Source organism: Brassica rapa, chromosome A01, assembly GCF_000309985.2.
Source record: "Brassica rapa cultivar Chiifu-401-42 chromosome A01, CAAS_Brap_v3.01, whole genome shotgun sequence".
Classification (NCBI taxonomy): Eukaryota; Viridiplantae; Streptophyta; class Magnoliopsida; order Brassicales; family Brassicaceae; genus Brassica; species Brassica rapa.
This window is the reverse complement of record NC_024795.2, coordinates 21,633,425-21,647,844: the sequence shown is the minus strand read 5'-3', so window position 1 is coordinate 21,647,844 and position 14,420 is coordinate 21,633,425. Positions and strand designations below refer to the sequence as shown.

General features: G+C 35.1%; 2 protein-coding genes across 3 annotated transcripts; both read right to left on the bottom strand.

Moving 5' to 3' along the window:
• Positions 1 to 1,168: 1,168 nt before the first annotated feature.
• On the bottom strand, positions 1,169 to 7,027 carry LOC103834848 (VQ motif-containing protein 22). The gene has a single exon (XM_009110941.3). The coding sequence runs from the start codon at positions 2,046 to 2,048 to the stop codon at positions 1,458 to 1,460; it is 591 nt and encodes a 196-aa protein (XP_009109189.1). The 5' UTR covers positions 2,049 to 7,027; the 3' UTR covers positions 1,169 to 1,457.
• Positions 7,028 to 9,783: 2,756 nt separating this feature from the next.
• Positions 9,784 to 14,420, bottom strand: LOC103834833 (protein FAR-RED ELONGATED HYPOCOTYL 3). 2 transcript variants are annotated; one of them, XM_009110923.3, is made up of 8 exons: positions 13,296 to 13,595; positions 10,996 to 13,113; positions 10,866 to 10,925; positions 10,711 to 10,779; positions 10,559 to 10,630; positions 10,385 to 10,453; positions 10,261 to 10,305; positions 9,784 to 10,155 (listed from the first exon to the last, which is right to left on the bottom strand). In XM_009110923.3, exons 2-8 carry the CDS (start codon positions 13,102 to 13,104, stop codon positions 10,099 to 10,101), a joined length of 2,481 nt encoding a protein of 826 aa, XP_009109171.2. In that variant the 5' UTR covers positions 13,105 to 13,113; positions 13,296 to 13,595; the 3' UTR covers positions 9,784 to 10,098. The 2 variants fall into 2 exon arrangements, with proteins under 2 accessions (XP_009109171.2, XP_009109179.2); XM_009110931.3 differs by having other exon boundaries at positions 9,788 to 10,155; positions 10,385 to 10,447; positions 13,296 to 14,420.

Genomic DNA, 14,420 nt, shown 5'->3' with positions numbered 1-14,420 from the left:
TTGTCCAATGGAAACGAACTACGACAATATAGAATTATTCTCTTTCATTAATTTATGGATTTATCAAAAGAATCTAAAATGCAATGAAAAATGCAAAAGAAAACAACAACAAACTGAAAGACATTCTACCAATGTTTGGTTTTGGTATATTAGGCCATTAGCCAAACTCTAAACATATATTAACATCGATCTACGTCAAAGACCCATCTCAGTCGAAATCATAATAAATATGAGCGGGAAGGAACTGAAAATAAGAAGGAAAATACACGATAACGTAAAAATCTAGTCATGTTCATGTTGGTAGCCTACCTTCACCAAAAAGCTTCCTCTGTTTCCGAACGAAAGACAAGTTTGACGTCTCTATGATCCAATAGTCTTATCTCTATATTTTACATTGTTATATGATTATTCTGGTCTTTAAGAAAATTCTCCTTCAATATATATTTCAATAATCTTAAAAAGTGAATGATTGAAGACAAAGAAAAACGAAGCCAAATTTAAATGTGAAAAAGAAAAGACCAATCACAATTTTCCGTCTACAAGTCAAATTATTATACATTCTGATAACTATTATGCCATAAGAAAGAAGAAGATTATAAAGTTATATCTTACATTCTTATTTTCTATTACTGCGCTAATTTGATAAAGCTACTTTCACATTAACTTCGTGTTTTGAGAATGTCTACAATCCAATCAGAATACAAAAGTTGGATGTAAAGCTATTTGCCTCGTGTATCCTCCATTCTTTGCACGTTTTATAAAAAAAGATTATAAAGCTATAGCACAAATATTCGTGTTCTCTATTTTGTCGAGCTAATTTGGTAAAGCAGCCAAAGTTTCATTCACACTACTTTCATGTTTAAATGTTTACAATCCAATAAGAATACAAAAAAATGTGTGAACAATTATCCCACCACTAGAGATTGAGCTTTGAAATCTTGCTTTATGAAAAGGAAAGAATACAAAAACTAAATTTATGCTTGTTGATCCGTATATTTTATCCATTCTATGCACGTTATATGTCTTTGTGACCAATATTTGAGAACTATAACTTTTCAAATGCAATTTAAAACTTCACGTGAATATTTGTAGAGAAAATTATTTTAATATATGTAAAGCCTAATAGGACTCCAAATTTTATAATGATCATTTATATTCGTACAAAATATTATCAACTTGGAAAGTATTATTTATTTTATTTATTTCCAATTTGCCTATATTTGAATGCAAGCAAGTAGGCAACTTCAGTCATTGAATATTTGCCTATTTAGGACCATGATAACGCCATACACTTATGCTAAGAACCCTAAAACAAAAAAAAAGCTTAAATATGAAAACGAAAAATAAAATATACAAAGTCAAAGTTTTCATTCTTTGACAAAGAGAGTCAATACCTAACATTTCTGCCATTATGCGAAAAAAGAAAGAAAAAAATCAAAAAGAATCCAATCGTTTTCTCATTGCAGCCTCGAAGACGACGTATTACTATTCGTCGCTTCATTGGACGACGGGGCAGAACCTCCTGCTCCACCATCCGCCGTCCCAAACACACCGGGAACAGCCGTATAATTAGGGTTGTTCATGTTACTATAACCGACGACAGGATTCACGTTACTCAACGAGAACATATAAGGCCGTTGCGGTGGAGGCCCCGCGTGTGGCTGGTAACTGTATTGCCAAGGAACTTGCTGAGAAGATCCGGCGGATGGATCCGACGAAGCGGTGAGGCTAAAACCGGAAGTAGTATTACCGGACCCGAAAGCCATAGCGGATGGACCGCCCGTGTATTGCTGAACCATGGCACGGAAGTTGGATGTGTCGGTGTTGAGAAGTGTTGTTGGTGTTCTACGTGAGGCTCTTGATCTTTTACGTGCCGGTTTGGTTACACGACCGGTTTCAGGACTCAGACGAGAGTCCATGGAGGTGGCTTCACCGGAGGGAGAAGCAGTTGTGGTGGTTGTGACGGCGGTTGAAGTGATGGTGGAAGTTGTGAAGAAAGTTTGATTGTTGTTGTAGAACGGAGACCAATCGTTTGGGTTGTTAGCCATTTTGTGTTGTGTCTGCAGACTGAGATTGTAAGAAGAAGAAAAGCATTTGCCTTCGTTAGTTGATTATTTATTTGGGTTTAGTGATTCGACTTGGTCAAAGAATGACTATTCTATATCAATCATGACCGTTGATTTAGGAAACGTAAATTATGTGGCTTTGCATTCTTTCCAAGTTGAAGAAACACAAACGTTTTTATACTCTCGTTGTTAATATATGATTTAATCTGAATCGATATCCTATATACTGATCCTCAACCATTAGAACATGTTTTCGTAACCACGTATCATCTCGAAAACAATTATTAAAATTATTAAAAAAATAAGTTGGTCCATATAAACATATACTATATTTTACATTAAACTAACTATCAAATTAATTAATAGTGTACAAAAGAATATTTTTTCTTTCCTTAAATAAAAGCTACAGAATTACCTAATATGATTAACATATATATGATAATTAATGATTATGAATAATACATATTTGATTAAAAAAAATTCTAACCTCTCTTTTTTATTTAATTTTATATTATTAAAAGAAATTAAACAATCACATTAAGCATATAAGAAAAGCAATTTAATTTTTCTTATATCTTATATTTTGAATTTTAAAAAATGACTATAAGTAACTAAGAATGGTAAAAGTCCGCATTAAAAGTTTTGTGATTAGTGGTTTAACTTTTTTTTTGTTTAAGCAAAATACAAATGATCATATATCATAGGGTGGGCATTCGGATACACGTTCAGGTTTGTATTGGATATAGAACCCGTTCAGGTATTTCTACACTTCGAGTCAGGTTTGGGTATTTTATGTTCGGGTTCGGATATTTAAATTTTGAAGAAAAAATAAATACATTATCCATTGAAAGACACTAATTTAGTTGTTGTTTTGAAATTTTAGATGCAACTTTTGTTAATGTAAAAAACAAGAACTTGATATGTATTTTAAGTGAGTAGCAAATGATCTTGTCCATAATTATATGTATATTATCTAATTTTGAGCAATAAGAATTATTAATATAAATAGTTTGAATAAAATGAGAGAAATAAACTAGAAATATAGAGTTAAGTATACTTATGTTTAGTTATCTTCGGATATCCATCCGAGTTTAGATATTACCCGTTCGGATTCAGACATTACCCGAACTGGTGAAATAAGTAATTTGTTTTGTTGTGCTAATCAGATGATTTTTAGACCTAGCTGGTGAATATATACTAGACAAACATTTATATTTCGAGTCTGCACTTATATTCTGTAACAGTTTGATATATAAAATTTGAACACTAACCTGTAAATATAGTTTGCCGGTGGTTTTTTCAAAATTTTGATTCTTAGATATGTATATGGAGTGAAACTAATTTTTACAGATGTCCATTTTTTTAATTGACACTTATGTAATTCACTAAATTCATAAAAGAAGTTCAAAAAAGAAACTTAACTCATATTAATGAAACAAAGACGAGAACGAAAGCACAATACTATAGATGTAGAAAATGAAATCACTTATGGAGAGTCAATAGTAAACAAATCGAGAGCAGAAAACATAATCCTCTTTCGTCATTATACAATCGATGTCTATTTGGTTTTGGTGATTTGTGTCAGCCGCAAAATTTAATATTTTTGTGTGCATATGAACTTAAAAATAACTAAAATGATATGTAATACATTAACTCAAATAACTAAAATGATATGTAATACATTAACTCTTCAACAACGATGATATATTTAAGATACCAACATTTGTATTCATCATTTCATAATCGATAAAAATTGTAGTATTGCAAAATATTAAAATTATTTCATAAACAAACATTATTATAAAAACTCACTTTATGCGCGCGGGTTATCATCTGGTTATCATATGATTTAGGGGAAAATAATCAAATATTAACTAATGGACCACAAGAAGTTACAAGTTGACGAAATTGGCTCATTTTACTGTATGCTATTTTTTAATTAAAATAGTAAATAAGTTTCTCACTTTATATAATCGTCACAAAGCTGGCGACATATTTCCTCTATGTTTCCTAACCAAAACATTAAATTATTATTTTTATATTACGTTGCCTGCTTAATGCAATAGCCGTATTATATATATATAAGAATTAATAACGAGATGAAATTTGTTTATCAATGCTATTACTACATGCATATGTACCATTTTTGAAATATCTTAGTAGGTTAGACGTAACATAATATAATACACCGACAATTGGTTCAACCTATAGCCTACTGAGAAGCCTATATAGGCTGTTTTATTCAGCGAAAACGATTAGTAGATGATGAATACTACTTTTGACCCCAAAAAAAAGAAGATGATGAATATTTTTCTTATACGATACTTAAAAACATTATAATGTCACCAAGAGCACACAAAAATCAAGATTTTTTTCCCAAGAGAAGTTAAATCAAGAACATGCGGCTAAGAATACGTAATTTGACATGATGTTTAGGAAACTTTTTTTTTGTCAAAGTATAGAAATTTCGTGTTTTAGTGTGTTAAATAGATACTTTTCTTCACTCTTGCAGACTATATTGATTAATTAAGACTGTGATTAGTGATTACTGAAATCCCTTGTGGTAATAAACTAAGGAAGGAAAATTACCACTAGTATTTTGATAATAGATATAGTTATGTATTGTTGCACAAAAAAAAAAGATATAGTTATGTATTATTTACGCAGTTTACTATGAATAAGTGGACATAAACTAACTGACGGAAAAAACCTAATTGACGGGGTAGGTGAATTTGAATGATGTTTAAACAAGTCGACGACCAAAGAGGAAAGAGGAAATTAGTGAGAATTTTCAAAGAAAAGCATACAATGATCCTGACGTGTGATATGCAATAGGGAACTACATCATCGTTCTCTTTCGTTAGAATTTTGCATCAATCAATATGCAATAGATAGTTTTTGGAAGAAATCAGATATTGTTTCTTTCCATATTAGCTATATATATGTTTGACAAAATAAAGAAGCTATATATATGTACTCAGGGAGGCTCAGCTGAGACCAGTGCAACTCCAAAAGTCCATACTATTAAAAGTCAATTTTTTTATAAAAATAATTCAAAAATATTAACCAAACCTGTTTATTAAAAACATTTTTATTTAAACTTTGTTAATACCACAAATAAATATATATGAGCAATTCCCTCAAATAGCATTTTTAAGTTTTTGTCATCAAAATAGAATTCAAAATAGTTCCTTTTTATTTTGAAATTTTTAATATTTTTTTTTTTAATTTGAAAACTCATCTTCGAAACCCCAGTCATTAACACTAAATCTATAATAGTTAATCCTATGATATAAATATATATTTATTTTTTAAAAAAAAACTCATTTTGATCATTTTTCTCTTTGAAAGCTATTTTTATGAAAATAAAATAAAAATAATTATTCTAGGAAATTTCTCAATGTTATTTTAAGACTCGTAAAATAGTTTAAAGTTCACAGGAAAATAAATATTTCTTACGAAATTAAAAACAATAATTTGGTCCACAGACCTCGAAAAACCTTGAGTCACTGTTGTAATTGTTAACATCATTTGTAAATAATAAGTAGGAGCTGAATAAATAATAACTAATTTATATAATATGGTTTAAAAGTTGATTTTCTATGTATTATCATGTTAATTCATATATATAATAATTATATATCAGTTTTCATTTTGTAAATTATTCATAAAAACCAAAATTTAGTGATATTGTATTTTCTTAAGCAGTTCCATATTTTTTTTGACAACTTAGTTATGCAGTTCCATTAGAATTTCTCGCGAACTGATAAATTAATAGGTGCACTCATTGTCAACTCAGCTAACTAAGATACAATTGTTATGCAAAACATGAGAATTATTATAACTTTATGGGTGCACGGACACCCTTAACCACCAACGTGGCTTCGCCCCTGATTAGAAATATAGTTTATAAAAAATCCATTAGAAATATAGTTACACCATATTTAATGTTTTAGAGTCCAATTAAAACAGATTAAACCCATATTTTAACAATATAGTGAACATTGTGAAACCAAGCATCAAAGAGAACGATAGAGAGAAGCAGCTCTTGTGTTTTGAACTTTTAGAAAACGACGAACTCTATATATACGGAATTAGATGGATTTGACCTTCTGAAATTAGAGTTTTCTTTATTGGCTTCCAAATATACATGATACATGAATGATGAATATAGAGAATTTTTTTTTGAACACCACGTGAATATATTGATAGAGCTGAAAACGTGACACCACACGTGCGTGCTTTAGGTTAGACAAGAAGCCACATCAACTGCCACTAACTTCGAACGAAGATCCTCCACCGCATCCGGAGTCGCCAAACACAGTTATGCTTTGATTTAATTTAGGTCGATCATCGATGCATGCATCAGTGAAGGCTTCTTCTTCCACCACTTTGTGCCGATGAACATCCATGCAAGTCCACACCTATCACTCGATTAAACTCATGAGAATTGTCAAAAGATTCAGGATGAAACTATAGCATCCTGAATTCTGACATATTGACGAGATTAAGAAAATTGATTTGGCTTATCTATGTCACTAAAGTGTGTTTACTTTTTTCGGACACATTTATTTAGATTTAGAACTAAGCGTGCTTGAGCCAGAATAGTGGAGTGATGGATGATTTATCGAAAAGTGATTTGCGATAGCGTGCAAGTGAGGTCAAAGCATAGAAAAATGTCATTGAGTGATTGCAGGGTCAGTAAACAATAATTTCAGACCTTCAGAAAATTAACGCACTGTACCATTTGTCAAATGGGATTAAACCCACAGACTGAATGAATGGGCATGGGTGGCTCATTAGTTGTGGCTTGCTCGGGACGTTACTGTAACATCCCGAGTTATGATATACAGAAAGGCTTAAGAGAATTGATTTGGCTATCTATGTCACCAAAGTTGATTTACTTTTTCCGGAACACATCCTGAAAGAACTCCAGAGTTAAGCGTGCTTGAGCTGGAGTAGTGGAAGGATGGGTGACCTATCGGGAAGTGATTCGCGATAGCGTGCGAGTGAGGCCAAAGTATGGGAAAAGGTCGGGTGGTGATTGCAGGGTCAGTAAACAATGATTTCGAGCCTTTGGAAAATTAACGGACCGACCGTCAGACGGGATGGGGCCCACGGGCCAAGAGAGCGGGCGTGGGTGGCCCATTAGCCGTGGGCGGGTCGGGACGTTACAAGTGGTATCAGAGCTGGTTAGCCATCTCAGTTCTGACCTGAGAGGCGTCTTGAGACCTGTCGTGGGGCGCAACGAGGACGTTGCGTTCTTTGAGAGGGGGTGAATTGTAACATCCCGAGTTGTGATATACAGAAAGGCTTAAGAGAATTGATTTGGCTACCTATGTCACCAAAGTTGACTTACCTTTTCCGGAACACATCCTGAAAGAACTCCAGAGTTAAGCGTGCTTGAGCTGGAGTAGTGGAAGGATGGGTGACCTATCGGGAAGTGATTCGCGATAGCGTGCGAGTGAGGCCAAAGCATGGGAAAAGGTCGGGTGGTGATTGCATGGTCAGTAAACAATGATTTCGAGCCTTTGGAAAATTAACGGACCGACCGTCAGATGGGATGGGACCCACGGACCAAGAGAGCGGGCATGGGTGGCCCATTAGCCGAGAAATCGGCCAATTCCTACATCAACAAGGGTCAACGGTCCCGATCAGTACATAAACATGTTACCTGTGCGAAAACATACATCAACTAGCACAAAATTTAATTTTCATACATGAACTTTTAAAATTTGGTTTTATCATACATTGACATAATTTCCGTTAGTCAAACGTTGAGTTGTCGTTAACCGGTAATAGAAAATCGGCTAATTCCTACATCAACAAGGACCAATGGTACGGATCAATACATGAACACTTCACCTGTGCAAAAACATACATCAACTAATACAAAATTTAACTTCACTACATGAACTTTTGAAATCTGGTTTTAACATACGCTAAAACTTGACATTTACTTAATTTCCACTAGTCAAATAATATTGAAGCTAAATTTTATGTCACGTATTGATTAAATAATGTTTTTATTGTATAATATGGTAATTAAACTGTATTACGTGGTAATTGAATGAGAAAAATAAATCATATAGGTCAAACGATTTATTTCTCGTGTAATTCATTAGTTAGCTTTTCTCTTTAATTTTTTCTTCAACTTTTTCGACAACAAAAAACACCGAGAAAACGAAAGAAGACAAAATTGAACAAAGAGAAAAGAGAATGTCTTCGATAAGCTAAACATTATCCTTTCTCTCTGTCAATTACTACGTACTATGGTTTAATTATCACATAATACAATAAAAACTTTACTTAATCAACACGTGACAGACAATTTATTTTCGGTATTATTTGACTAGTGAAAACTAGGTAAATCTATTTTATTAAATTTAAGTTTATATATTTAGGAATGTCATTAAACAATTTATAAAAAAAGTTAACAACAAATATCCGCGCGGACGCACATGTCAAGCTTTAGTGTATGTTTAAACCATATTTCGAAAGTTCATGTATTGAATTTAAATTTTGTATTAGTTGATGTATATTTTTGCACAGGTGAAGTGTTTATGTATTGATCTGGACCATTGGTCCCTGTTGATGTAGGAATTAGCCGATTTTCTGCTACTGGTTAACGACAACTCAACGTTTGACTAACGGAAATTAGGTCAATGTATGATAAGACCAAATTTTGAAAGTTCGCATATGAAAATTAAATTTTGTACTAGTTGATGTATGTTTTCGCACAGGTAACATGTTTATGTATTGATCGGGACCGTTGGCCTTTGTTGATGTAGGAATTAGCCGATTTCCCCCCATTAGCTGTAGGCGGGTCGGGGCGTTACAGTTACAAAAAAGATTTTGCCAAACAAGAATAACTTTATCTACTGAACTGAACTCAAACGGACTTTGATCAAACCACTTCCAAAAACAATTTCGCATATGTCAAGCTTATAAAAGCCGTTCGCATGGCCCATAATAGCACGTGGAAAGTAATGTGTCTTTGCATTGGTTGGGATTAGGCACGTGGATTCTGTTTTCGGTTCGGTTCACTTAATTTTTTTGGTTTTTGAACTTTCGCTTTTAAATATACAAGAATCATTTGGTTATTTATAAAATTCAGTTTGGTTTGGTTATTTCGAGTTTTCGGCTCGGATAACATTATTAGGAATCAATAATATATTATAAAGTTTTAGATTCAATTCGATTCTGTTTTTTATATTCAAATACTTCATGTAAGAACAAATTTTAGATTTTCGAATAAATATTGTGTAATTCAAATAAATTTAAATATTTCAGATGCATATTCAGTTAATACAGTTCTTGCTAATAGTTCTGATATTTTAAATATTTCGAATAAAAAATTTAAGGTAATTTAGTACTTTTAGATATTTCAATTAAAAACTAATATTTTTAAAATATTGATTTTTTTAAAAACTAAATATAATTAATATTATATATATATATGTATATAAAATGTATTTTAGATATATGGATATTTATTTGGTTTTTGTTCCAAATTGGTTTCGGCCTTTCTAGTTCTAAAGATATAAGAACTTTGCTGATATTTGTGAGTTCGGTTATATTTGTGAGCATTAGTTCAATTTTGCTTTCGGTTCTATTCAAGTTCAGTTTTTGATTCTCGGTTAATATACCATGCCTAATTGGGATCAAATAGCGAACCACAGTACCATTTTGTATGTGATTCAAAATCAGAACTAACTTGATACTACAAATCTAAGAAACTTGATCGAAAGAATTAACAAGTTATATAGACAGAGAAATATCCTCTAAAGACTGTTTTGTCTCTCTAAATTTGAAAAGTCAAGTTTGGGGATCATATCAAATACAGACACAAACAATATTAACAATACAACATCCGATATTTAACACTTGAGGTGATAAAAACAGAGCATGCTCTGTTCTGTTCCAAAAACCTGAGTTGCCAAATGAGCTTCTTCTGGTAACATATTGGCTTTCTGTTCAGCAGAGATTTTAAACTCTTTCAGATTTGATCGCCCTTAGGCTACAGTTTGGTTTACGAGTGTCTAGGCGCGTCCTCATGCAACTGGGTAGTCCTCACATTAGGATCATCCTGTTACAGTAATGAAAATGTTTTTCCATGAACAAAGATTGACCAGTAAATTCAAGCATGAAAAAAAAAAGAGAGATAAATCTGTTATTAGAAATGAAAATTTACCCGGATATCGTAAGAAAAGTTTGGAGGACGGAAGAAATCTACTCCCTAGAAAGAGAATGATCAAATTTAAATTGGTAAACGAATAGAACAATGCTCTTTAAAGAGGCGAGAATAAGTAAGGTACCTGTCCATGGATCCCTTGCTGAGCAGTGTAGTAACTATCGTAACTTGGTGCTATTGAGTTCAACTGCCGCTACAGAAAACCAGTTGGGATTTTTTTTTGTAATCCAAAGTTAAAATACACAAAAAAACAGCAGAAACTAGTTGCAGATAGGTGTTGATGGTCGATTATTCATACCAATCCTTGCATAGTTTGTTGATTCCCATAGAAGTTATCGCGATTTGGCCCACCCATTAAGTCCAGCTGAACCTGTAAAACACACACATAATCAGACCACACTGCATAATTTATAAGAGAACAATAACATGTGTTTTGTGTGCATAGGTTACCATAGTTTGCACGCTCTGCTGTGTTCCGTAATAACTTTCTATGCCAACTGTCCTTGGGCTCAACTTATCCTGCACATACAAATTATCATATACTTAGGGGAAGGGGACTCTAGTTTAACAGATGATTGATACGACATATCAACAAAAGGACATACCATCTGTTGCAAGCTTTCCGGCGTTGCAACTTGCGGCATAACCTCCTGCTCTGAGCTCACCTGCAATCCGTGGTCAGGATCATAAAACTCAAGTTGTATGCAAGCAGAGATTTCAAAACAAGGAAGTTACTTTTCTTTTCTTCGTTGGATTCTTTTTCTTGCTTGTCTTGCCTCCTGCACTTCTGCTCTGGTTATCCTCCTCCACAGAAACCAGACCTTGAGTTGGTGAGCTGGCCGTATCTGGAAGACTTCTATTAACACCGGCACAGTTTCTCAAAGCTTCTTCAATGGCGAGGAACGCAACGTTGTAACTCTCTTGAGAGCATGACGCCTCTTCACTCAGCTTCAACGCCCTCTGGCATAAGTCGTTGTACCGCTGCATCCTCGTCTGCAACTGCGGAGGAGCCTCTCCTGAAAACTGCCGGCTTCTCGCGTCTTTAGTCCACCGTTTCAGTATGTACTGCGAGGGGACGGAAGAGAGATGACAGCACTGAAGAACGTTCAGCGTGTGTCTGCAGAGGTAGCCTTTATACTCAAACAGCCTACAGATGCAAGAGACTTCAGCCTTCGCTTGGTTCCACGTCACCACAAACTCCTGGCTGTTTTCGAAATCCTGAACTCTGAAAGTAGAGCATGTTCCATCTCTGTTCTCCTCTCTTGGAGAACAAGCAATCGCTCCCAAGACTTCGACCTGGAACTTCTTGAACACGGCGGGAGTGTAGACTTCGGAGACGCTCTTCTCAAACGGCGATGGGGACTTCATTGTCGGCTGCTTGTTCAACGTTTCGGAATCAGCTTTGGCTTCTTCTTCAAATCTATCTTGCAGAATTGTATCGTATAGTTTAACAAACTCCTGTACGCTGGTCTTCTTGTGCAAGTACTTGTCGAGGAAAGCGTTGACACTGTCACCTCTCTGAGATGAAGACATCCCCGCCAAGAGAACGTCGGTCATGTAGGTCGGCGCCCATTTCCTCCGGTCTTCATATAAAGACTGCATCCACTGATCTTCCTTGAGGCCGAATTTAGCAAGAATCTTCCACCATCTCCTCGCAAAGTCTTCCTCCTTCCATGATTTATAAATGCACTTCTCAAACTTTGGCATAAAATCTTCATGCTGCTTAGCAACGTGGGCAAGATTCTCAGAGACTTTAACCAACACATGCCAGAGGAAAACGCAATGCCGAGTGTTTGGGAAGATTACAGGAACGATGGAGTTCATTACCGCCTCTTGCTCAGTGATCAAAACCTTTGGAGCCTGTCCACCCATCGCTTTCAGCCACGTCTCCATCAACCAAGAGAAGGTAGCTGCACTCTCGTCAGATAGCAAAGCGCACCCAAGGACCATGTACTGATAGTGCTGATTCACACCGACGAAAACAGCAAGCGGCGTCTTGTACTTGTTTCTCACGTAGGTAGTATCAAGAGAAACAACATCACAGAAACTAACATAGCTGCCCCTGCTCTTCGCATCCACCCAAAACACATTCTTCACACGCTGATCATCGCCGAGATCCACCGCGTAAGAGAAGTTCTGCATCCGCGACAAGAACTCAAGCAGAGCTTTGAAATCTCCTGTCTCCACCACTGGCAAACTCCGACCTAAACTCTTCGCATCACTTTTTAACCCGACGACAGTTTTGTACTCAGCGAACTGCTTAGCCATAGCAGCGTATATCCTCCTCGCCTGTTCAGTCACAGCTTGCGCAGGCACAAGCTCGTGGTTATGCTCCCTCACGAAGCTATGAATCACCCACTTCCCATTAGACCTTCTCTTAACATGCATACTCGCTTTACAATCAGTCTTCGCACAAGTCCTCCTACAACCACCAGCCATATGATTCTCAGGATGATCCTGCTTGCTCTGCCTAGCTCTCGGCCTGTTACAGGACTTGTTCTCATACTCTCTTTTAGTACCGTACCTAGAGCAAGCGAACTTAGCGTCAATAAACTCCCTCGTGGTCTTGGACCTACGACTGTTCTGTATCGCGGTGTTGAACCCTATGGCACGCGAGTACTCTTGGTAGAAGGCGTACGCTTCGCCGTGTGAGTCGAACTCCATGCCGTTGAGTGGTTCGAGGTTGACGGTTTCTGCGTAGTCGACCAATTCTCCGGTTGTGACGGCCAAGACATCTTCCTCGATCTTGCCAATGTCTATGTCTGAATTGTGCAAGACGTTGTCAAGTCCCCTGACTGAATCATCGCCTTGGTCACCTGAATGTAGACGAAGATCTATGTCCATTGACAAGCACTGTAACATTTCGTTGAGTTTAGGTCAAAACACATTACACATTATTAGTTTCTAAAAAAGTAGTTGAAGGTAGTGATTCATTATTACAGCAAGGCATGTTCTTTTTATTACAGAATCTAATTGCAGTAACTGATCGAGACGACAAGAGCAGTTCAACTGTAAGAAGATGAGATTGGAGTTACCTCGTGCGGAGATTGGAGAACAAGGCGGAGAATCGGAAAGACCAATCTAAAATCTAGTCGCGAAGAGGAAGAGGAAGAAGAAGGAGGAGGAGGGAGGAGGAGGCACGCGCTGATCGGTGCGAGTTGGGGTTTGGATCTGCGAGATGATAGGGAGAGAAGAGAGAAATCGAGTGATGTTCACGCGATCTGAGGAAGCGAGTGGTCGGAGAAGGAGGAGGCACGATTGCTTCTCTTTTTCTTTTGGTTTCTAGGGTTTCTCTCTCTCTGTCTAGAGGCAGCACCATGTTTGGTTGGTATGGTGACTATTTATTGGGCGGTGCGGATAAGCGGATTAGATAATACGATATTGTTAAGCTGTGGTTTGTAATAAAGAAACGTATATTATGTAATAAATGTGGTTGATATATAATACGTGTATACTTTTTATAGGAACAATTTATTATATAATGCAAATAAAAAAATTAGATAATACGGTATCGTTTAAGTGTAATTCATATAAAAATGTATATTATGTAATAACTGCGGTTAATGTAAAACAAATAATTTTAGTTATCGTTTAAATGGTGACATATAGTAAATATGGTATGCTATACTTTTTATTATGTTTAGACTACTAGTTATTTCAATATTGTTAATATAAACAAAAAATATTGAATAATATTTGAATGGTGACAATGATGGGTATAATGTATATAGTTGTTCTCATACACTGACTAAAGATTTTAACTTTTTAGATTTTCAAAAAATTTATTTAAATTCTAGATATGCATTGGTAAAGCTTAATTATCAGATTTTTTGTCAATAACAAAAAAAATAATTGTTACGTAATAAACTACATAATGTATCAAGGAATAAGACATTAAAATCCACAATCTTCCTATGTTTTCTTATTATATTCTGATGTATTAAGTTCCATGTTATAAGAAACACTGTTCAAAATATTACAATTAGTTGTTTAATTTTTGTTACAGCGTTGGAGAGAGGATAAACATAAGGTCTATCAAATATAAAGCTCACTCCAAATTGAACAGGCAAATCTAAGACAACTTGTCCTTATACAAGTCGGTTCGTTACAATTAGGTCCAATCGAATTAAATAATGAAGAGGTGAAAATTTAGGAGCGCC

Bases quoted from the DNA above. Each gene is read 5' to 3' on its own strand.
- LOC103834848 (XM_009110941.3), bottom strand. From the start codon at position 2,048: ATGGCTAACAACCCAAACGATTGGTCTCCGTTCTACAACAACAATCAA.
- LOC103834833 (XM_009110923.3), bottom strand. From the start codon at position 13,104: ATGGACATAGATCTTCGTCTACATTCAGGTGACCAAGGCGATGATTCA. The intron at 10,454-10,558 runs GTATGAATAATC...GGTTTTCTGTAG, and splicing joins AACAAACTATGCAAGGATTG to CGGCAGTTGAACTCAATAGC. The intron at 10,306-10,384 runs GTACCTTACTTA...TTCTCTTTCTAG, and splicing joins AGCAAGGGATCCATGGACAG to GGAGTAGATTTCTTCCGTCC.